The sequence below is a fragment of the Dipodomys ordii genome, unplaced genomic scaffold, assembly GCF_000151885.1.
Source record: "Dipodomys ordii isolate 6190 unplaced genomic scaffold, Dord_2.0 Scaffold123, whole genome shotgun sequence".
Lineage (NCBI taxonomy): Eukaryota > Metazoa > Chordata > Mammalia > Rodentia > Heteromyidae > Dipodomys > Dipodomys ordii.
This window is the reverse complement of record NW_012267339.1, coordinates 2,516,452-2,540,024: the sequence shown is the minus strand read 5'-3', so window position 1 is coordinate 2,540,024 and position 23,573 is coordinate 2,516,452. Positions and strand designations below refer to the sequence as shown.

General features: G+C 35.9%; 1 protein-coding gene across 1 annotated transcript in view; it reads right to left on the bottom strand.

Annotated features, from left to right (window-relative positions):
* Gucy1b3 (guanylate cyclase 1, soluble, beta 3) overlaps window positions 1-23,573 on the bottom strand; it is a 51,196-nt gene that overhangs the window by 21,898 nt on the left and 5,725 nt on the right. Inside the window, exons 3-4 of the mRNA XM_013029857.1 lie at window positions 11,650-11,750; window positions 9,609-9,727 (exon numbers count right to left, since the gene is read on the bottom strand). Of these exons, the coding sequence (XP_012885311.1) occupies window positions 9,609-9,727; window positions 11,650-11,750 (220 nt within the window). The remainder of the gene's footprint in view (window positions 1-9,608; window positions 9,728-11,649; window positions 11,751-23,573) is intronic.

Below are 23,573 nucleotides of genomic sequence, written 5' to 3'. Positions count from 1 at the left end.
GGGAAACACTAAGAGACAGAGAGAAGGATGGGGTGACATCCTCCAAAAGGCAAAGTACTCTTTGCCTGACTTACGTAACTGTAACCTTAATGTTTTTTTTAGCATTTTCAAATAAAAAAAGAAGCAAACCTGAAATATACTTGCACTCATTTTCTTATTGTCTTTATACAATAATTTTTAAAAAGGATACTTTATTTTGAGATATCAATCTAAGATTAGTCTGAGGATGTAATTCTTAGACCACAATTAAAGCATTTGTAAATGTCTTGATATCATTTACTGTTTCTTTTTCCTCTTAGCCAAATTGATGTAATTTTTCTACAGAGCAATTTTGCTACCTCTTGTCCATTTCACTTTGTCAAAAGAGAAGCTATTTACAAAAGAAAAAGTAGTTCTGGTGCCTAGGAAAGTATGCTTGGGTTCCAGGCTTAATGTGCTCTACAGATTTAGAGAGAAAATCTTTCATTATACCTTTGAGAAATTATAAAGTCCATACTTTTGAAGATTATGCAATGCTTTCAAATAAATGTAAATTTTATTTTTGTAATAAGCATGCCAAAAATAATCTCCTTCATAATAAGGAAGACAAGATCTGTAGAAATCCTTAGATAATCCTCAGGAATAGAAAAATATGAGCGCTGCATAGAAAGTTTTAAGGAAAAGAGATTTTTAGTTTTCAAGAGTGTCCTAGTAGATGGAAGAAAGGGGATGCAGTATATTGACCTCATCCCTGAAACTGAAACCTGAAATCAGTCACTGAAAATTCTCTGTTCCTCTTTCTCTCCCTCAATATTTTGAATGATGATTATGTAGCATGGAAACATCTCATGAAGTTTTCTAAGAAGTCATTTTAGAATTTGATGACTGAAAACATAGTGACCTCAATCCTAGATAATACAAAGCAGAAAACAAACATAAGGTATAAAATCAGAGCAAGTAAGTTATGCTTTCTGTCTTTGCTTCTGGGAGCTATTCCCTAAGATATAAATACTTTCCAAATGAAATGTTCAGAGTCATTAAAAACATAAAAAAAGAAAGCCCTATATGAAAAAAAATACATCAGAGCCCTGAAAATTATTTAAATAGGAACAGTTGTCCATCTATATATAGTTATATAATCTTCTCAAGAGGAATTTTTTGTATGTATTTGCTGGTCCAGGGGCTTGAACTCAGGACCTGAGTGTGTCCCTGAGCTTTCTTTGGTGAAGGTTAACACTCTACCACTTGAGTCATAGCCCTACTTCTCGCTTTTATGGTGCTTAATTGTAGATAAGTGTCTCACATAATTTCTTTCCCACGGTGGCTTTGATTCCCAATCTTCATATTTCAGCCTTCTGAGTAGCTAGGATTATAGGTGTGAGCCACTAGTGCTCAGCTTCAAGAGAAATATTTTAACCAAAAGAAAAAAGGAAATAAGTCAAAGAATTATATCTCTGAAAAAATCTTAACAAATTCTTGGGTTTTAAACGCAAGTTAAAAATAAATAAATAATGATCCCTCATCCAAGAGCCCATCATGTCTCACACCTGTAATCCTTAGAAGGCTAAGATTCAGAAAATTTCCATTTGAGATCAGAGAGAGCAGAAAGTTCTGGAGACTCCATCTTCAAAATAGCTGGCAAAAGGCTGGACTGGAGGCAATTCTCAAATGGTAACCAGCTGAATGAGAAAGTTAAGTGTACCATCCCTAGTACTATAAAATAAGAAAGATCCCTCACATATAATTACCATATAATGCCACATTTGACAATCCATATTTTTTGAAATTTTGATACCATATACTAGTTATTCAAATAGATGAATCATCCAGTATTAAAATATTTATCATTCTTCACAATATCTTAAAAAGTAAAACTAAACCTCATATGTAAATTTTAAAAAAATGTAGGTTGTAGAAATTGTCATTTAGGATGCTGAGAAAAATGTTTCTTTTGAAATTCCAGAGTTAAAAATAAAGGGAATTGTACATTCTTTTCAAAGAAACATAAATAATTTAAGGAAGTATTAGAATTTTACAGCTGTTCAGGAAAATCCTCATATTTCCCAAAATAACTCTTAGCACAAACATTTAAGAATTAGATAACTCATCAATCCTTTGCTGCTGGTAGGCTGGCCAAAGTACAATTGTAGCTTATAAGCCAAAAATCTAGAGACAACAGGAATTGAAGAAAGTCTCATTGCAAATTGAACACAAACACTAGTTGAGGAACATATATGAAGTTATGTGAACTGGGTGAATAAAGGAAATTACCACACCAGGATCAACTGCTTATGCTAGTGGTTCCAGCAAATAATGTAAAAGTAGTGCAATATTCAAATGAGATCTTTATATATTTCAATGAGCTCATAATTTAATTCCTACTGGTTGTTTTCTAAACTTGCATTTTGCTTATTTATTTATCAATAGTCAATGTGACAGCCTTTGATGTTTATTTTAACTTCATTTGCCTCTAAAATTCTTGTGCTGATAAAGAATAAGAATGTCATAATGTAATGCCACTGAAAATGGGTGGGTAGTCTTGCTGTACTAACTTGGATCTCATTCCCAGAGATCCTATATTGTGCTATCCTTAGGATTTTATAAAAGCTCTTGACTTACTGTATAAGTATGAACACATATACTATCATAGACATAAAGGTAAAAAAAGAATCTTATTATTCCAATTATCCATTGCTCTATACTAGATGATGTCAAAACTATAATTGCTCACAACAATAATTTATTATTATCATTGACAATTCTGTGGGTTGCTTGGCTACCTATGGAAGTTCTTCATGGACTTGAACTCACAGAGAAGCTGGGATTGATGATTAGCTACAGTAGACTAGTTTTCTTAGATGAGTCACTCAATGTCTCTGAGTTATAGTTGGGTCTTTGCTCAAAGCTCAACCAGGCGAGGGGAATTACATCTCATGACAGGTTCAGGCAAAGCCATGTTATAGAATGCATATGAGCTGCAGATATTGTTGCAGCAATCTTCAGAGAACATTACTTGCCACTAGAAGTAGTCAGGAGCATGAACTGTGGTGGAAATGCCATCCATTGAGCCTTCATCCCTTCAAGTACTTTCTCCTGGAATTTATAAATCCTGTCTGTATTCTACAGTGGTTTAATTAATATACTAAAAGACTAGGTAGAAATTTACATAGGCTAAGCATGAAACCACATATTTCAATGTTGATTTAAAAACAAATATATAAATGGAGGGAAATCAATAAAAATATCAATGTATATTCTACAAAATTTAAGTAATGTAGGGAAGTGGTAGGTTGGGAAGGATGGGTGACAATGTTGAAAGGGGTGATATTAATCAAAATGAATTGTACTCATAAACTGCTTTGTCCAATGGCAGCTCCTTTGTACAACTAATTAAAGATTATAAAGGTAATAAAAATATTTAAAGTAAATCAAAAAAGAAAATCTTACTGTAAATTTGGTGTTTAAAACCAATATATGTAGATAATATATGTAAAATCCAGCCATCAGAAAAAAATTTCTTTACCGTATTCAGATAAATCATTTTTCAATTATGCATTTTTTGCCAATAGCCTATCAATGGATAGCTTAACAGAAAATACTAGAAAAATCAGATCCAAATTTCTACACAGAAAAATGTTTGTAGAAAGTTTCATATGTTTTATGTTTCTTAGGTTTTACTGCTGTATCCAACTGGATTTGGGGCTACTTTCTGGTTTAAAATAGGCAAAATGAAAAAAAATAATTTAAAGGTAAAAGAGAAATTATATAATCATGGTCATAAATTTTGTATAAGAAGCAAAATCTTCCAAAAAGAAAAGACATGCTAATATCACTTATTTAAATTAACTAAGCAAATGATAGTCAGTGGGAACAAAAAGTACTTTTTTGGAAATAAACTACAGACACTACCTACATTGTTCTTTGTTTAATTTTTTACTTGTTTGGTGCCAATATTGTGGCTTGAACTTAGAGTTCTGCATTCTTGAATTTGTCACTCAAGGCTGACACTTTTCAACAAGAGCCATATATCTGCTTCTGGCTGTTTTCTGTTTAATTGGAAGTAAGCATCTCACGGACTTTTCTGCCCAGGCTTGGTTTAAATAGATCTCAGCCTCATGATAGTTAGAATTACAGGCATGAGCCCCCCCACTGATGTCTGGCTCATATGATTTCCTTGAATTTTGGATACGAAATTACAGTAAGGGATATGTATTGCCTCCTCTGTAGCTAGTAGGATAGGTGTGAGCCATGGGTGTGAGACATGATCAAATAGTCTTCCAGGCTGTTTTCACAAAGTTATGTGTTGCTTACTCCGAACTAGTAGAAATTTTAGAACAAAAAATTATCACAGACTCAAGACATGTACCTTGAAAATGGACTAATGAACAGTGATTAACCTTTACCAGGTGGAAAAGAGACTGATCTATTTTGTATTAAACTTCTATTTCAGTTTATGCTTCATCTCCAAAGTTGTATCAGAGTTCATACGGATCATCCATAATAAAATAACTCCTCCTGAGTTTGTTTTCTACTGGTGTTTTCTTTCTATGTTCGTTCCAATAATGAATTATGAATTCCTTCTTTAGAAAGATGGTCACTCATCTAGACACAATCTGTGGAGATATAGCCAGTAAGGGATTATGCATGTCTTCTTCAAGTTTACATTCCAGTCAAACAAACAGGAAATGATAATGTGACATGAGAACTACTGTGGGTGGGAAAACAGTTCTCTGAAAGCAGGAGAAAGACTAAGCTCCCAATTCACTTGGATGGAGATTGGAGAGAGGAGAGGTGTCTTGGTAGAACCAATTTGACCTGTAGGTGAACTGGATGTAGGGAGGTGAGAAGGAGCCAGAGGATGTTCCAGACAGAGCAATAGAGTATGTACAAAAGAGTGAAGCAAGTGTACTTCACAACAGACTTCTGGAGTCTCACTCCAGCTGCATAAGATCAGATTTTAAGCAGGCTCTCTAGAGCTGACTTGAAGGTGTTCAGATTTCAGAGACTAGGGATAGTGGTCCAGATATTTATACTGACTATTCCTAATGACATTGAAGAACAGCAGTAGGACGATGTGTCAGGGCAGTGAGGATGAGGTGGGAGTTGTTGGGTTTTGGTGGAGGCAGGGGTTTTGGAGCTCGGTGCAAAGAGCCTTGTGCTGTGAAGTGGTGTCTTAGTCACAAGCCCCAAATCGAGCAGCCCTGACTTTCATCTGCTGTATGCACTGAGGTTCCTTCAGATTTGTCTCGTCAAGGAGTTCTCCTATTAGTCAAAATATGCAGTGTACATGTGCAGACAACTTGAGGGGATGAGTGCAGTTCGAACAGAGGGAGGGATGATGCTAGAAAGAGTGACATAGATCAAGTTGCATGGTCCTCAAATTGACATGCTGAATAGCAACCCATCTGAACAATTTCTTAACAACAATAACAATAAAGAGTTCTATTTTTTTTGAGGGGGAGGGGTACGGTCATGGGGCCTGAACTCTGGGCCTGGGCACTGTCCCTCAGCTCTTCAGTTCAAGGCTAGCACTCTACCACTTGAGCCACAATGCCACTTCCGAATTTTTTCTTTTTGCTTAGGTGGTGCTGAGGAATTGAACCCAGGGCCTCATGCATGCAAGGCAAGCGCTCTACCACTGAGCCACCTTCCCAGTCCCAGAGTTCTATTTTTTTTTAAGAGAGAAGATAGGGGAATCAAGACAGAGACAAAGTTCTAAAAAGTGGTTAAGAGTGGCTAAAATCAGAGAGAAGAGGTGGGATGAACAGAGGATAAAAGTAGATTCCATTGCTGTAAATGTTTAATATTTCCAACCACAAATGAAAAACCAATCAAAAGTGTAAGCAAGAAAATGCTATGGTGAGATGTGTTTATATTTCAGATGAATCACTAGCGTTCTAGGATGGATAAGAGACCGGAGATGTAAGGAAAACAAGGCGGAAGACTTATTTAATTTCCAGATGACTTCCCAAGGATGTGTGGGAGAAACATAAAACACAAATGACTGAGTTCTCCAAATCTAGTATTTAGTAAATACAGCTAAAGGTTCTTATGATTGATTAAAACTAGGGAGTGGAAAAAATATAAAAGCTTTTAAAATGTCTTCACAATGAAGGCCAGTTCACCTTACTCTCTACTCAATGGTTGAAGTGTTCAGTGAAGAATGTTTGATTAATGCATGAGAAGTTTTTGTGTGTGTGCTAGGATTTTAAAACAATGTATGAAAAAATCAATTGGTTTATTGTACAGTTACTTAAATAGAAAAACGACTGCTTAAATGTTGTTGTCTTAGCCTAATCATAACAAAAAGATCTATTTTTAAGAAAAACATTTTTAACATACTGGATTTTTCATGATATTAACAAGAAAAAAATCAAAAGTAGATAATGTTGATAAGTTGGTGTGTGTATATGCTGGTACTAGGGCTTAAACTCAGGGTTTCTCACTCTCACCTGGGTTTTTCAGCTCCTGACCAAGTGCTATACAAGTTAATCCATCCCTCTACATCCTAAAAACTCTGTCGTGGTCTAGATTCGTATTTTCCTCATTGTTATCATTTAAAGCTCAAATGGAATTTAAAGATATATTTGTTAAATTTTAATGTAAAATTGGATAAGAGCTATTTGGTAGTCTTTTTTGCTCTGTGGTAGGAATCTGGTAACTGTTGTATTTCGTGGATCTTTGGAGGACACAGATGCAGAGCTCAGAGTAAGTAACATCTGTGACTGCTATAGGTCTCCCTGCTAATAGTTCAGATAGGTGGTCACAATAAGCACAAGTGGAAAACTTCCTAAAACTGTTTCATTCTGGGTCTTTGAGAGCAATGACATTGAGAATGTGACAATGGTCAATATCAGAAAAAAAAAAAAAAACAGGAGAGGAGCTGTGTGCTGGTGGCTCGTGCCTGTAATGTTAGCTACTCAGGAGGCTGAAATATGAGGATCAGGATTCCCACCTGGGCAGGAAGGTCCATGAGACTCTTAACTCCAACTAACCACCAGAAAACTGGAAGTGGAGCTTTGGCTCAAGTTGTAGAGTTGTGCCTTGAGCACAAAAGCTTAGGGACAGCCCCCAGGCCCTGAGTTAAAGCCCCACAAACAACCAAAAACTAAAATAGGATGGGTATTTAATTATTTATTATGGAATTATTACAATTGTATGCTGATGTATGCAAATCAACAGTAAAATAAAACAATTTAAGACTACCACCAAATCTAAATTCCCTCACAATTTTTTAAGTATCACATCTCAATCCATTCAAACAGTTTCTTAAATACCACCGATTCCACTTTAATTTCTGGACATCCTGGTAGCAGCTTCGTTAGAAAGAGGAATGTTTTGTGTTTTTTTTGACACTAGTTTAGTAAATCCTTGGCATGAACTGAAAACGAGTTTCCAACATGATTGAATACTGTTTTACGTTTCTAAGAAAAATGTCCCAGTGTAAACAACAGACATTTTGATTAAACACAAAAGTTCTTATTTTGGCTGTTAAATAAATAATGCAGCTGGCCTGCAAGTAGTTTACATTCCCCCAACGCTGGGCTTGGGTTCAGCTGGTACTGGGCTGACATCATTTTCCAGCAAGATCTGGCTGCTCTCTGCAGCTAGCTTAGACATGTTCTCTGCAAACAGCTCCATAATTTTCAGTGTTAAGACAGTGCAATAGGAGGGTCTCACAAATGCTCAGCTTAAAATAGAACTGTAATTCCAGAAATACGCTCTCATTTAATGTGTAAATATATATATATATATACATATATATGCATACATACGTATATATAGAGATACAGATACGTATGTGTGCGCATGCGTGTGCACGCATGTGTGTGTGTGTGTGTGTGTGTGTGTGTGTGTGTGTGTGTGTGTGTTTGTGGTCTGTATGGCTGTACTGGGGCATGAACTCAGGGTTTGAATACTGTCCCTTAGCTCTTTCTGCTCAAGGCTGGCATTCTACTACTTGAGCCACAGCTTCACTTCCAGACCTTAGGTGGTTTATTGGAGGTAAGAATCTTATGGATATTTTCCGGCCTGTGCTGGCTTTGAATGGCAAACCTGGCTTTGAACCACAATAATCATCTATCTGAATAGCTAGGATTACAGGCTAGGGTGGCCATTGCCAGGCAGTAGTAACCACTTTTTGTGTGTGTGCCAATCCTGGGGCTCGAACTTAGGGCATGAGCAGTGTCCCTGAGTTTCTGTGCTCAAGACTAGCACTGCACCACTTGAGGCACAGCTCCACTTCTGGCTTTTCTGGTGGTTAATTGGAGATGACTTTCCTGCCTGGGCTGGCTTTGAATGGCAATCTTGAGATCTCAGCCTTCTGAGTAGCTAGGAAAACAGACAGGAGCCACTGACATCAGCTTCTAATGACAACTTTTAAGGTAATTTTAACAAAAACTACAGTATAGGATAAAAATATTTGTGCTTTTGTTTTTGTTTATTTTAATAAACAAACCTGAAACTAGCTTTATAAACTTTTCTACCTTCTTTATATCTAAATAATATGCGATATCATCAGTGATCAAACGTTTTTTGAGGTGAACATAATTAGTGCTTTTTTCTGTTAAAGCGTTTAAATAAGAGTTCATAAATTCTATTTAAATAGACTAAGTTATAGGAATACTTTACAAACAGAGTATAAGACTATGTTATATGTTTAAAGCACAGAACTATGCCACTTGAATACATAATCATAAAAAGGCAGTTGAATAGATCATAATCAACCCTGAGAGATTTTAAAAGAACACTAACATATGACTTGCATATTTAGTGTCAGCAGCTAAGAATTAAGAAGACATATGATATAATAGTGCTAAAATAGGCTGGGAAGGTGGCTCAGTGGTAGAGCACTTGGCTTGCATGCCTGAGGCCCTGGGTTCGATTTCCCAGCACCACATAAGCAAAAAAGAAAAAAATCTGGAAATGGCGCTGTGGTTCAAGTGGTAGAGTGCTAGCCTTGAGCTGAAGAGCTGAGGGACAGTGCCCAGGCCCAGAGTTCAGGCCCCACGATCGGGCCCCCCCCCCAAAAAAAGTGCTAAAATAGAATAATAAATATGATTTTATGTGAATATGTCACTAGGGCTCCTTTTAAGCATTCTGTATAGCTAACTAAATAAAAGTATTCTTAAGAACCACAATTTCAAGTGGCACTATTGTAGCCCAGGCCTATCATCCTAGTTACTCAGAAGGCTGATATCTAAGAATCACAGTACAAGATCTGCCACTTAACCAGCAAAAGGTTGAAACTAGAAGCTTGCCTCACGTGTTTTTAGTACCAGTCATTAATGCAAAAGTAGAGTGAGATCTGGAGGCCCTGAGTTCTGATTTCAAGCCCCAGTACTAGAACAACAACAAGAACAACAACAAAAGGAACCACAAACTCAGCTGCGTGTTTGTGTGGCCACACCTATAATTTAGCGATCTGAGATTCAAAGGATATTTGCCTGAAATAATCCTACAGATTTCACTAGACTCTCCAAAATAACCAATAAAAAGCTGGACTACCTCAAGTGGAAGAACAACAGTCATGCAAGCCAAGTATGAGATCTTGAGTCTAAATCCTAACACCACAAATATAAAAAATAAAAACTTCAAAACGCACAACTGCAGAACCTCTAATCACTCACCTGCAGAAATTCTCTCACATTGGATCCCAGGACACGCAAGATGGTGTCATAACCAGATTCTTGACAGAAGACAAAAAACATCTTCCCAAACATTTGGAGGATTTCCCCAGCATTGAGATCTGTTTTGTAGGTTTGAGGCGGGGGGGCAGGGGGAGAGAGGTGGAAAACACATAAAATAAGTGAGATGCTGTTAATGAGAAGAATGAAGGTAAGGCCATGATTTAAAATATCCATGACTCTGTGCAGTGTGAATTTGGATCAAGAGACAAAAACTCTAGCCAGTACAATACAAGGGACACAGTATTTGAAAGCACAATATCTTAACATTATTGGTGTCTCTTTGTACTTAACTAGCAATGTAACTATTTCTCATCATCTGTAACTACTTAATTTTGTTACTATAGAAGCTGTTTTAAATAATCAAGAATACTCAGAACAATATTTTGAAGCAAAATTTCTTTCATATAAATATATAAATTTACATGAATAAATATATAAATTTATATATACATATATATAAATTATACAAAGGAGGAGGCTGCAATGCTTGATAAGAAATGTACGCATTATCCTGCCCATGTAATTGTAACCCCTCTGTACAGTATGTTCACATAAAAAAATTTAAAAAATAAAAAAAATTTCTTTCATATAAATATATAAATTTACATGAATAAATATATAAATTTATATATACATATATATATATTTAACAAGTGAGCAGAAGCAGTATGTATATCAGGATCCTGCTTTTCTGTATTGTCATTCTTATTTCCAAAAGTTTCAGTTATAAATATTATCTTATTCAACATATGGGTGCAACAGTTTATAAAAAGCAACTTCTCTTATTGATTGTTTTTTTCCCTTTTCATTATAATTTTATTGCCTTTAAGTAGTTGTACTAAGGAGTTAAAATTCAACATAAGTATAATACAGTTTGATCAATATCATCCCTTTCATTATTCTCCCGATCTTTTCCAACTTCTTTATCCCCTCAGTTTTCCTAGTTTCATTTTTAGATATAAACATTAAATATGATTACTGCATTCCTCCATTTTTCCTTTCCCCATTAATCCACTCCTCTTCCATTCATCCTTCCCTCCCCCAACTAAAGTTGCAGCTTCCTGCTATTCATTTTGTTAGTCTGCAAGAAGTTGTTCAAAGGAGTAACATTACTGAAATATTTTACTTTTGCATTGTTACTATTTTTACCTTTGCATAAGTAACTCAAACACTACAAAAAAATCTTTATATGTGAATCTAAATGAAAATAATCTAATGGTTTTTTTTGGAAAACTTCCTTCAATGTTGGAACATAGTTTTCAAAAGACTTTGATGATACAAAGTCATTCTCCAAAAAAGTCATCTTAATTTATCATTAGATTAAAAATTTGTATGATATCCCTTTTAAACTCCACTTCTAACCACCCTGTTTTTCAGGTTTACAAATGTTCAAACTTTGTCTCATCTTTGTGTCAAATTATGATTACTAATGAAGCTATCTATTTTGCTTTGCATTGTTAACCACTTACTATCTAATTCTTTTATTCCACTAAATGAAGCTAATCAGATTGATTCTATTCTACATGAAGTGTAAACCAGGATAAACTTAGAAATATGAAGATTACAGATGATACTTGGAGAGAAACTAACTATTCTTTTTCCTGAGAATTGCCTTCTTCTGTTATAAACTCTCTCTGAGAAAGGACTTTTGGCTTTGTCTTTGCCAATGGTTGGCACAACTTATGAGAGCCAAATACACTTGGGTGACTACTACATTATTGACACCATAACTGAAGTTAGCATCCATATTGTTATTCCTTCCTAGTGGATTGCTTTGTAGAGAAGGAAAGAAAGCCCTCTTTATATTTTCCATTCTCTAACGATCTTGTGAAATAAAGCATGGGACTCAGCATACTTTGTCCTAACATTGTATGCATGTGCAGTTCACAACTTGTATTTCTTTACACTTGATCTTGAAGGATACATTCTTTGAGCTACTCTATGTAACTGAGACAAAGAAGGAAAGTGGCATCCAACTTACTGAGGACTTTACTTGCAGCAGCAACCAAATCATAAGTTTTGGAATCATCATATATTATTCTGACAAGAAACTGTCCTTCTTCATCTAACTGGGCCTCTTTTCTGGAAAATAAAATTGTGAGAATGATGAGAGCTGGGAGTTGAAATACAATAGCAAACACACTTAAAATCAATATATAAACTTTTTTTTAAGGTCATGGGGCTTGAATTCTGGGCCTGGGCGCTGTCCTTGAGCTCCTTGGCTCAAGGCTAGCGCTCTACCACTTGGGCCACAGCATCACTTCCGGTTTTCTGGTGGTTAACTAGAGGTAAGAGTTTCACAGACTTTCATGCCAGAGCTGGCTTAAACAGCCATCCTCAGATCTCAGCCTGCTAAGTAGCTAGGATTATAGGCGTGAGCCATGGGTACCTGGCCTAAACAGTGTGTTTATATCTGAAATATGATTTTTTTTAGTTAGTCTTTTTAAATTAACATTGTGATGAAAAAGAAATATGACCCATCCTTCTCCCCAAAATCAAACTCTATACTTACCTATATTTTAGTAAAACAAGTTTCTATAGTACTCCAAAGTCCAATATAATGACCTGTGTTAAATATAACCAAGGATTTTCAATTTGGGTTTATCACATATTCAGAAGCTGATTGTGGAGTCCCTCTAAATTTGAGATACTGTCAATATAATTTTTAGAAAAACACACATTCTTGTATTTTTGGAACATACAGATTATAGGATGGAGATAGAAAGAACATAGAATTGGGACTTTTGGGCATGATGACAAAGAACGCCTCCCTAAGCACCTGGCATGTAAGCTGCCATTAGTAGTCTGAGGACGTGTATTGTGGGCTGCAGGAGACACAACAGCGGCCAGCTGAGCTGCTAAGGGAGCAAATTAGGAAGGTTAGAAGGGGTTATGGGACCTGGCCTGGATGAACACAGAGAGGACCAGTACAGGTGAGGAGAGGCGAGGCTTAGGCTGCTGGGATACGAGCAGTCACAGAGACTGATGGCCTGTGGACAGGATTCATCTGTTCACTGCACTGAGAAAGGGCAATGGTTTGTAGCATGCATTGTGAGACCAGTGAGGGAAAATAGAGCAGGCATGGGCAGTGTTTCAAAGCCAGGTGAATGTAGAAGATCAATTCTGCATACTTTTCTCATAGATTGGATAAGGAGTGTGAACAAAAGAGAAAACTCAGGACTGACACTAGGATTTCTGGCCCTGCAACTGGAAGGAAGATGTCATCAGTAGCTGAATTGAGAAAGATTATTAGGGGTGGGCTTGGGTTAAGATCAAGAGTTATGTTTTAAACATGAAGTTGGAGGTGCCAAAGGGGACTGATAAAAATCATCAGCTATATTCATTGCTTATTAAACACAGTAGCTCAAAAATAGACACAATGTTAGTGGAGGGAAATTATAGTTAACATTTTTAATAGTGGTCATGGTTCTATAAATACATTTATTTTGATAGGATTTGGAAGACTTCTCAAAACAAGTGTCCAAAAGAGAGGGCTAAAGCATGGTTCAAAATCTCTCCAAAAGTGAAATCCACAGAACTCATGGAACTTGGCAGTTCAGTCTGACTCTAATCCCACTCACATAAATCATTGTATGTAGACAGAATACAAGGGGAAGTGATCAGAGGAGTCAAGTAAACTTCAAGGCAGACCACTGTCACCATAACTCTCCTCAGAAGCTCAGAAGCTCTTTTTCATTCAAAGAAAAGTTCCAGTGGTGGCTTGTCTTCTGTCAAATCTGCACATGAAAATATTCTTCAAGACGCTACCCTGTATATTTATTTCTTACAACTATGCGTAGCTGGAGGTATAACTCAGTGACAAAGCACTGGCAGGCACAAGACCCCAGATTCCATCTCCAGCACTTCAAAAAGCAACCATGATTTTGTTAAGTTCAGGGATATGAATTTTAAAGTCCACAATTTCATAGCTGAGTGAATTTGAGAAAACCAGATTTCATCTGATTAAAACCTCTTTATTTTCCTAAAATGGAATAGCAATATAAATCACCTCCACAATTGTAAATCTAAACATAAAATGTAAATTTAGTATTCTTTTTTCCAGACATATAACTATTAATGGGGACTCAGCTTATCAATGATCTCTCAAATATTTCTTTCTTTTCCTTCTCTTTCTTTCTTTCCTTCTTTCTTCTCTTTCTCCCTTTCTTTCTTTTTCTTTCTTTCCTTCCCTCCCTCCCTCCTTTCTTTCTCTTTTTCTTTCTTCCTTTTTTAAAAATTTTCCTATGTGCTGAACTCAGAAGGGCTATGCACTATGCTCAAAGCTAGCACTTTATCACTTGAGCCACATTTCCACTTCTGGTTTTTTGGTGGTTGACTAGCAATCAAACAAGCCAGTTTAGGCTAGCTTCAAACTTGAATTTTCAGATCTCAGCCTCCTGCGTAGCTAGGATTGCAGCCTTGAGCCACCAGCACCCAGCCTCAAGTCTTTTTGGAGCTATCCAAAGATATACAATGTACAAGCTCTCACTTCACTTTTGATGAATGCTATTTTAATTTCTAATCATCAAAATACATAAAACATGGGAAATAAAAACTGAAAAGAAAAATGACATACCATTTCTTGAGAAAACCTCTAATAACATCATATTCAAGTTACTCAAGCTTGAATATACTGGCATATGTAACATACTGCTTTAAAGCTATTTTTTTGTGGGGGGAGCATCATGGTACTTGTGCTTGGCACCTGGTTGTCCCTGAGTTCCTTTCTTCAAGGCTAGTACTCTACCACTTAAGCCACAGCTCAACCACATCTCTACTTCAATGATCTGATGGTTAATTAGAGTTGAGTCTCACTTCGCTGTGTGAGCTGACCTTAAACCTGGCTTCAAACCTGGATCCTCAAATCTCAGCTTCCTGAGTGGCTAAGGATCACAGATATGAGACACCAGCCCAGCCCCAGCCCCCTTTTTTTTCACTTAATCTGAAACATACATTTTCATTTTCTTATGCCAGGGTATTTATTTATTTATACATTTACTGAATCAGGATCAGAATCTTTTATGTAGCCTGGCTGGCTTGAACCTTTATTCTTCCTGCCTCTCCCTCCAGAGTGTTAGGATTATGGGTATGCACTATCCCACCTGGTAAGAGAAACCTTTTCATGACATTACACTTAATTCTTTATGATGACCACATAAATTTGCATTGTCTATATATAGTGAAGTGCTGGTAGTGAGTTAGGATGCTTTTATCTTTTCTGAAAGTAGAAACATCATTGTGATGAATGTCTTTGTAGCTAATATTTCTATGTAAATCTAGAGTACATTTCTAGGCATAAAATTGCTGGCTTAAAGCAAGACACAGAGAACCTAATAATTATAATTTTTCATTAACAGTAGTCCACAGATGGGGATTTTGAAGTCTCTGATTTAGAACCTATTCATAAAATACAAATAAACTGTTAATTAAATAAATAAGAAAATGTAAATTAATTCCAGTTCACTATGCTCAGTTTCTTTTTCCAACTGGAGTAAATCTGACTCCATAAATTTCTGAAATAAATGTTGTTTCTGCAATTCCACACACTCTAGGGCAACTATTAAGTTAGACAGATGCATCTACACATAGAATTCACAGATCATTTTCATGGAATTAAAGGAAAGCCTTTTTCAGATATTCTCTAACCATAAGCTAGGTCATCCCCACTTGTTTTTACTAAAGTGAAATATTTTATCTTTTGAGAGTTACTCTACAAAATTTTCCTTTACAGTAAATTCTCTGGGAGCAGAAACAAAAAACTAAACTACTGTATATGGGAACAATCATCTCTTTAAAATTTTGAGTTTTCAGAAAATTAATTTCATTAAATCATTTGTAAATATGTAGGATTGATTATTTTCATGTATCTTAGAAACTTTTGAGAATGCTGGATTGCTCATTTTTCTCCTTCCCTACTTCTTTCTTTTCTTTCATTTTCTTTTGTTATCTTTCTTTCTTTCTTTCTTTCTTTCTTTCTTTCTTTCTTTCTTTCTTTCTTTCTTTCTTCCTTCCTTCCTTCCTTCCTTCCTTTCCTTCTTTCTTTCTTTCTTTTTTTTGTTGTTGGTCATAGGGCTTGAACTCAAGACCTGGGTGTTGTCCCTGAGCTCTTTTGCTCAAAGCTAGCACTTTACCACTTTGAGCCACAAATCCACTTTCACTCTTCAAACTCACATTTGTCTTACCCTTCAGGTAGCACAGAGATTGTAATGAACACTTAGTACAAGAAACATCTGACACTATTCTTTGACCGGGGGTGGGGGGGGGTAGGGATTTTACTGGTTTCTTTCCTGTTACATACTTCTCTCCACAATTTTGGAGCCTATTTTTTTTACCTGCTACCTGAAATCACAGAAGACAAACAGGAAGTAAAGCTAAGATGTAAACTAATATTTAGATGATGTAGACAACTTTCATAATCCAATTTATAGTTCCTCATAATCCTCTAGAACTTGCTTTGTTAGCCTCTAACTCTTATGCTATTCCTTAAAAGCAAAGAATAATTTATCTTTGTATATGTGTGTATATTATGATATATATACTTATATATTACATATTATACTCAACAATCCTAACCATTTAAGATTTGTTTACTTAAAATACAGAGTGTTTTTGAGGCTTGAAAGATCCAAGTCGAGTTATGTACACTAGCCAAATTTTCTAGACTCACTCAGTCTTTCAAAATTATTTTGGAGCATCAACTTGAAATTGTTGCATTCCATGAAACAAATATGTAATTTCTCCACTAATTAAAAAACAAATTATATATAAAAATGTATATGAAAGAAGGACCACTGGGTTCTTTGAAGTACAATTTAATATCCCCCAAATAAAAGACCATAAACATATACTTTCATTTTTTCAACTATTTCTAAATTACAAAAAAATTACACAGAAAGCTGCCCATTTGCTACCATAGGAAAACAGGGTTAAAAATACTAATCAGATTCTCAAATGGGAACAAAATAAGAAGTAATCATGTTCTATGTATTTATAGTCACATAATGGTTTTAACATTGAATATGTATGTGATTTTTTTTCCCAATAGCCATTTCCTTTTTCCTAGTCATGCTTCAAGGTTGTTATTTGTTGGATCTTAAATGAGTTTACTTCTATGAATTCCATTTTCCCCAAAATAGTAAGAGATGTACTTATTAATTGCTTAGGAACACTATAGGTTAACACTACTATAAGGTAACCCAAGTGTCTGGAATGAGCAAGTGCAAAAAATATGTTAATGTTTTAAAATGAAGGAATAAACTAATTACATCATTTCTCTTCACATTTTTCATGTTGCTGGAAAATACTGATAGTTTATTTTCAGTCAGTCAATATGCCACTGATCATAGCTTGCATAAGTGACACAAAAGCAACATGATTTGTTTGTATAATTTACTTATTTTGGGTAGTTTTGGCTTTGCATTCAGGGTTTCATGGTGGCTAGGCAGGCATGTTACCACTAGCCATACTCCCAGCCTTCAGCAACATTACTCTTGCTAGATTACTACTTTATTTTTTTCTTAATATAACCAGCCTCGCTCTTCATAGTTATATTACCAGTTCTGAAAATACATCCACAGAAGTTTAAAATGCGCTTTTTCATAAGCTTCCCTAGACAGATGAATTCACTTAATCATGGCGTGTGTGTATATGTGTGTGTGTGTACCTGTGTCTATGCACTTCATAGTTATTGGTACTGAGGGGAGCATATTGATGAACAGCTCTTCTCAAAGCAAAGAGCTTGCTCAAAATTTTGGAGGATCAGACTTTTTGTGATAGATGTGCAGGTTGGTAAATTAAACAACCTTTAAAATACTATAATTAAAATCACCTGTCCAAGGGCTGGAACATTATAGAAGGCAAAAACCAAGACAGTGCTCGTGTGTGTGTGTGTGTGTGTGTGTGTGTGTGTGTGAGTGTGTGTCACAAGTGCAAGCAAGTGCAGGGGACAGTTTGTGTGTTTTTGGTGTTTTTATTTTTAGTTATTTATGTATTTACATCTTCTGATATTTTCTTGTTTTAGTTTAATTTTACTGTAAAGGTGATGCACAGAGGGGTTATAGTGACAAACATAAGGTAATGAGCACATTTCTTGTCAAACTTCCCTCATTTTTCTCCCAATTTCCCCCTTCCCTATTTCCCCCCACAGTTGTACAGTTCATATTGTCTTGTGAGTATGACTGTTGCACTGGTTCACCCTTTGTCTGTTTTCTCACCATTTTGTTACTCCCCTTCCTTTCCCCAAATTAGATAAATGCATATACAATGCCCAGGGTACCAAAGTCAAATATAGTGACAATAAGGGCTAAGCCATACGGGAAAAACACACACACACAAAAAGAAATCACATAGTACATTTAAAATAACAACAAGAAAAACCTTGTTTCCCTATCTTGGAGTTCAATATGTACAGAGCTATTGAGCTATTCTGCTCATCCATGAGGATTACCCTAGACATATACTAGTTATTATAAATGAGGGAAACCATGGGATCTATGTTTCTTTGGGTCTGGCTTACTTCATTTAATATGATTTTTTTCCAAGTCTTTCCATTTCCTTAGTTTTTATAAATAAGAATAGAGAGGTCCTTCCCATTGGGAGACAGCTTACATCAGGATAATTCCCAATCTACTTTTGTCCAAATCAGTGCTCTGTTCTCTTATTTGTCAAATAAGAATGAAGAATGGATCCCTTTGCTACAGTGCCATGTAGGTTCAGTGGGTACATGGATATGATGTATTTGGGGCACTGTAGAAATATATGGTAACTTTCAATCTAAGTGAGTTACTACATTCAGCATGAGACAGCATAGTGAACATTCCCATCTGGTTTTCTAATTTAATTTCAGTATGACAAATATTAATCTGCAATCTGCGGCACAAAGTTTAAAAAACATCTCAAGAACCTGCTTTTAGATTCAGGCTAAATTCATAACTGGAATCCAATCCACAATCCAGTAAATATCTTGTGATATATGAAATTGGCAATGCCAACAACAGCAATCTTAATCATTGTAATATGTTCACAAGAGACTGTATAAAAGAACTACATTCCAAAAGGAAGTAGTAACTTTCATTTCTTTATCTTCAACCAATACTGATATAAAAGATGTTCACTTTGTATAGTAATTTGATTTTTCTATGGTTAACAACAATGAAATATATATTGGAAACTGTTCAAAGGCTGGGTTTACCTTTTTTCACCATCCCAAAAAGGCTGGATATAATAATGAGATGGACTAGAGTAATTGTTTAAGAATGTATACCAATATGAAAGCATCAAATGGTATAGTTGTATGCCTAAGTATATACATTTTTTATTTTTCAAGTATACCTTGATAAAGATGGGAAAATGTCTATCTTAACAGAGCTAATATTTTATTAAATCTTGAAAGGTGATCATCCTTCTGACATTACATATTATTATTGCAGAAAAAGTGTGTGTAAAGACTATTCTCTATAGTCTGGAAATTAAGAATGTGAATTTATAAGTATACATATATATATATATATATTGTATGTGTGTGTGTAAAGCATGACAATATTTTGTGAAATAGTACTCCTGAATGCACCGTGAGGGGAAATTACATTTGAATATGAAATGTTTCTCTTAAGTAACATTTGTTGTTCCTCATGATGTTGAGAGGTATATATGTTGATAGGAGGAATGGGAAGAGTGAAGAAAAGAAGGGGCTGGTAGATGAGAATTAATAGGATGTAGGTTCTGAAAAGTCTCCATGATTAAAAGATTTGAAGATTAACCACCAAGGATTTCAATAAAGCAACAATTTAATATTTCATGACCCCACTGCCAATGAATGGTAACTGGATAAGATTATGTAATGATACCAATGTCACTGCCCAAATAGAGAATGAAAAACTTCAGAAGGCTGATCTTCTACCTTGATTAGAAACTGCTAGGACCCCAGTATCTTTTGATAATGTTTGTGTAGGAAAAGCTCTCTCTTTTGCTAGGCACAAACTAGGAGGACACTATTTAATTTTCCTGGGAAAGGAAACAAAGTAGCAAATGCAAAAGCTGCAAATCCTCTTAGTCATCCAAGTTGTCACTTCTGAACTCAGCCAGTTAGACTTCTGTGGAGTGCTCATTTCCTTAGGATGCTTTCCTGTGGATGTCTGCATAGTATCAGCCCCTAGCTATGGTTTGCCTTCCAGCACATGAAAAGTAAAACATTTGTCAGAGTCCCTGATTCTGGAGAAAAGAGAAGAGAGCAGAAAGAACATTGTTCTTGCAAACAGTAGCCATGTCTAGTTAATGTTCACCATCTGGATATAGTAATGATGAAAATGTAGATTTCCTGCTTTCTCCTCTGATATGCTGAGCAACAATGAAATATGTGTTCTGAAAGGTCTCCATGATTATATGAATTGTAGATGTGATGTGTAAAGCCCTTCTTTAATATACAAAATTAAATGACATGCTTCTATGAACTGTTTTAATTCACAAAGATGCAGAATGAAAGGAAATTAAAGTCTCCAAGACCAGCCTTGATTTCTTGGGCTAGGTCAGAATGTAAAAACACAGAAACAAACCAAGAAAAATGTCTGAGTTGAAATGATGACCTGGTGTCATGTCATTCCTAGCACTGTCCCAGTTGAGGGCAGGTCCATGCCAAGAGCACATGGTAGGTGAGTGATTAGTGAGTTTATCAGCTAAATGGCTGTATGTTCCTCTATCTTTCTAGCTAACTAGAAAAGATAAAAAGGTCTGATTTTGACAAGCATATAATTTGCTTATATTTGGAACTCTTTATTCAATGGTTTATTTTTTCTGAGAATGTTCCTGGGTATGAAAATAAACCTAGTTTCAATTTTAAAGCTTATTATAAAAGATCCTAGCTTACAATTGTATTTTATTTTATTTTTTTAATCTTTTTTATTGTGAAAATACTGAATTGTATTTTAAAAGAAGCATTCAGCCTGATATCAAAAAAGCAGTGAGAATATCTACCTTCAAGTTACAGTGCTGAAGTTTCAAAACGAACCATCATTTAATCTCTTGGAAAGTCAGATTTATTGTATAAAAATTACTGACCTAGAAAGTCATCTCTTCTTTCAAATAGATGTAACACTAAACAATTGAAGTTATGGATGAAAAAATTCAAGTGTAAATATCTTTATAATAAGCTGGGTGCCAATGGCTCATGTCTGTAATCCTAGCTACTCAGGAGGCTGAGATCTGAGGATCCCAGTCCAAAGCCAGCCCAGGCAGGAAAGTCCGTAAGACGCTTATCTCCCATTAACCACCAGAAAACTGGAAGTGAAGACTAGTCTTGAGCTGAAGAGCTCAGTGAGAAGGTCCAGGCCCAGAGTTCAAGCTACATGACCAATAACATAACTTACCATTATCATGTTAAAACAGAGCTGGAGGTGTGGGTCAGCAGTAGAATTCCTACTTAGAAAGTGCTAAGGCCCTAGTTAAACACTCCAATACTGTCAGGTACTAGTAGCCCACACCTGTAATCTTAGCTATTCAGGAGGCTGATATTTGGGAATCACAGTCAAAGCCAGCCTGGGTAGACAAATACCACAGACTCTTAGCTCCAATTAACCAGCAAAAACCTGAAAGTGAAGATAAGACTCAAATGGTAGAGTGCCTGGCTTGAACAAAAAAGGCAAACAAGAGCATGAAGCCCTGAGTTCAAGCCTCAGTAACCAGCACACACACACACACACACACACACACAAACACAGTATCTCTAAAATAAAATAAAACAGACGTAGGCTTCTCTCTACTTAACCATGAGTACAGAAAGGTATAGAAATTTAGTTCATATTTATGAATGTGAAAATCTGATTAAAACATGGCAAACTATTGTGAGGCATTATTTGCTTTAATTTGTTTGAAGAATAGTAAGAGCATATATTACATTTGGAAACAGCAAAGAAGGATGTGGGCAGTGAACAGGCCTGAAATATGTAGAGAAATAATATAGGCTAAAGAAATAAGACATACAGAAAACCTAGTGAGAGGCTATTAGTGGAGTATGAGGGAAACTAGGAAGAGAGAAAATGAAAGAGGGACTAAATTAAAATTCAAAGTACTGTTACTAATTCAATCAAGCAAATGAAAGCAAAAGAATATTGTCTCAGCTACTAGAGAGGTCAAGTTGGAGGTCTGGGAGCACAAGGCCAGCTCAGCCAAATTTGACAAAGCCATATCCTAAAATCTAAATATAAACAAATGGGCTGGGGGCATTACTAAAGGATTTTTACCTATCATGTGTGAGGCTCTGGGTGCAAGCCCCAGTATTTCAAGAAAAAGAGGCGGGGGAGTAAAAGAACAGGAAAATGTCAATGACTTAATCACTTATTCTAGAGGGATATGAAACACTTAGACTGATGTAGTATGCAAGATGAAATTAATCATGGTTACTACTGCTATTAATGTTGTTGTTTGATGCTTAGGCTCCAACCCAGGTACTTTCATTCCAGATGCAGGCAAGCCCTCAACTACTTAGCTATGCTCTCAGCCCTGGGTATTACTTCTAAAAAGGACCTTCATCACTTTTATGAGAGATGGGGAGAATAAAGTTAGAAAACTTGATTCTAAAGTGACATAAAAATTAAAAGCAACTATTTGTTAAGCAGCTATTTAAGAACTGTGTTTTGAAAGGTTTGTTGTTGTTGTTGTTGTTGGTTGTTTGTAATAAGGCTTGAATTCAGGGCCATTAGATATTTCAATCAAGGCTAGCACTCTACCACTTGAACTTCAACTCCATATCTTTAGAGGTTAACTAGAAATAAAATTCTCATGGACTTTTTTGCCTAGGCTGATTTTGAACTGGGATCCTCAGATCTCAGCCTCTTGAGTAGCTAGGATTACAGCCTGAGTCACCATGTCTGGCATGCTTTGTAATACTATTCAATATATTATGACACTTCAATACATTAGTGATTATTTTTCCTTATGCTATATGTGAAAACTTTAGGCAACTTGCAAAGCCCACACCCATTTATGCTTGTTTGAACCACAACATTTATTCATAATTAATAAATTCAGATGGAACAGTTAATTTCAAAACTGGAGGCCAGTCTACATTATTCAACAATTAAGCTGCTGTTTCCATGCTTCCATATTTGAGTTACAGACAAGAAAGTTAAAAAAAAAGACTAAAAATATCCTAATATCTCTAGACCTTTCAAAGGCAAGTATTACATCATTTGCTTTTCTGTCCTCAGTACCTGAAACACCAAATTATGCTACTTAAAGATGAGCTTAACAATGACTGAAAGAGAAAAAAATCTATAAATGAAGTATGCCACCCTGCTGCAATCAGACAGCCATAGAATCAAATAGGAATCCTTTCCACAAGGGAACATGGTGACAAACTTTCAGTCATAACACTCTCAAATATACATATTTCATACACAAATTCAGATCCAGATATTTATCTCAAATCAGAACAGGGCATATCAATACTCTTGTGTAGTTCTCCAGATTTTAAGGATGGACAAATAATTGTAAGCTTCAGAAAGAAGGCTTTTTGTTTGACTGTGTGTTAACTGCTTGTGTTGTTATGCTGGGAAAACAATCCAGGGCCTTAGATGTGCTATGTATGCATTGTTCCACTTTTGTTTGTTTGGCCAGTTCTAGGGCTTGAACTTGGCCTGGACACTGTCCCTGAGCTCTTTTCCTTAAGACTAGCAGTCTACCACTTTGAGCCACAGCTCTACTTCCGGTTTTCCAGTGGTTAACTGGAGATCAGAGTCTCACAAGGACTTTTCTGCCTGGGCTGGCTTTGAACCGTGATCCTCAGATATCAGCCTCCAGCATAACTAGGCTTACAGGCATGAGCCACCAGTAGCTGACTGATAGTATTTGTTTTGTTTTTTAGTATACTTAGTCATTTTTTTTGGGGGGGGAGCCGGTCATGGGGCCTGAACT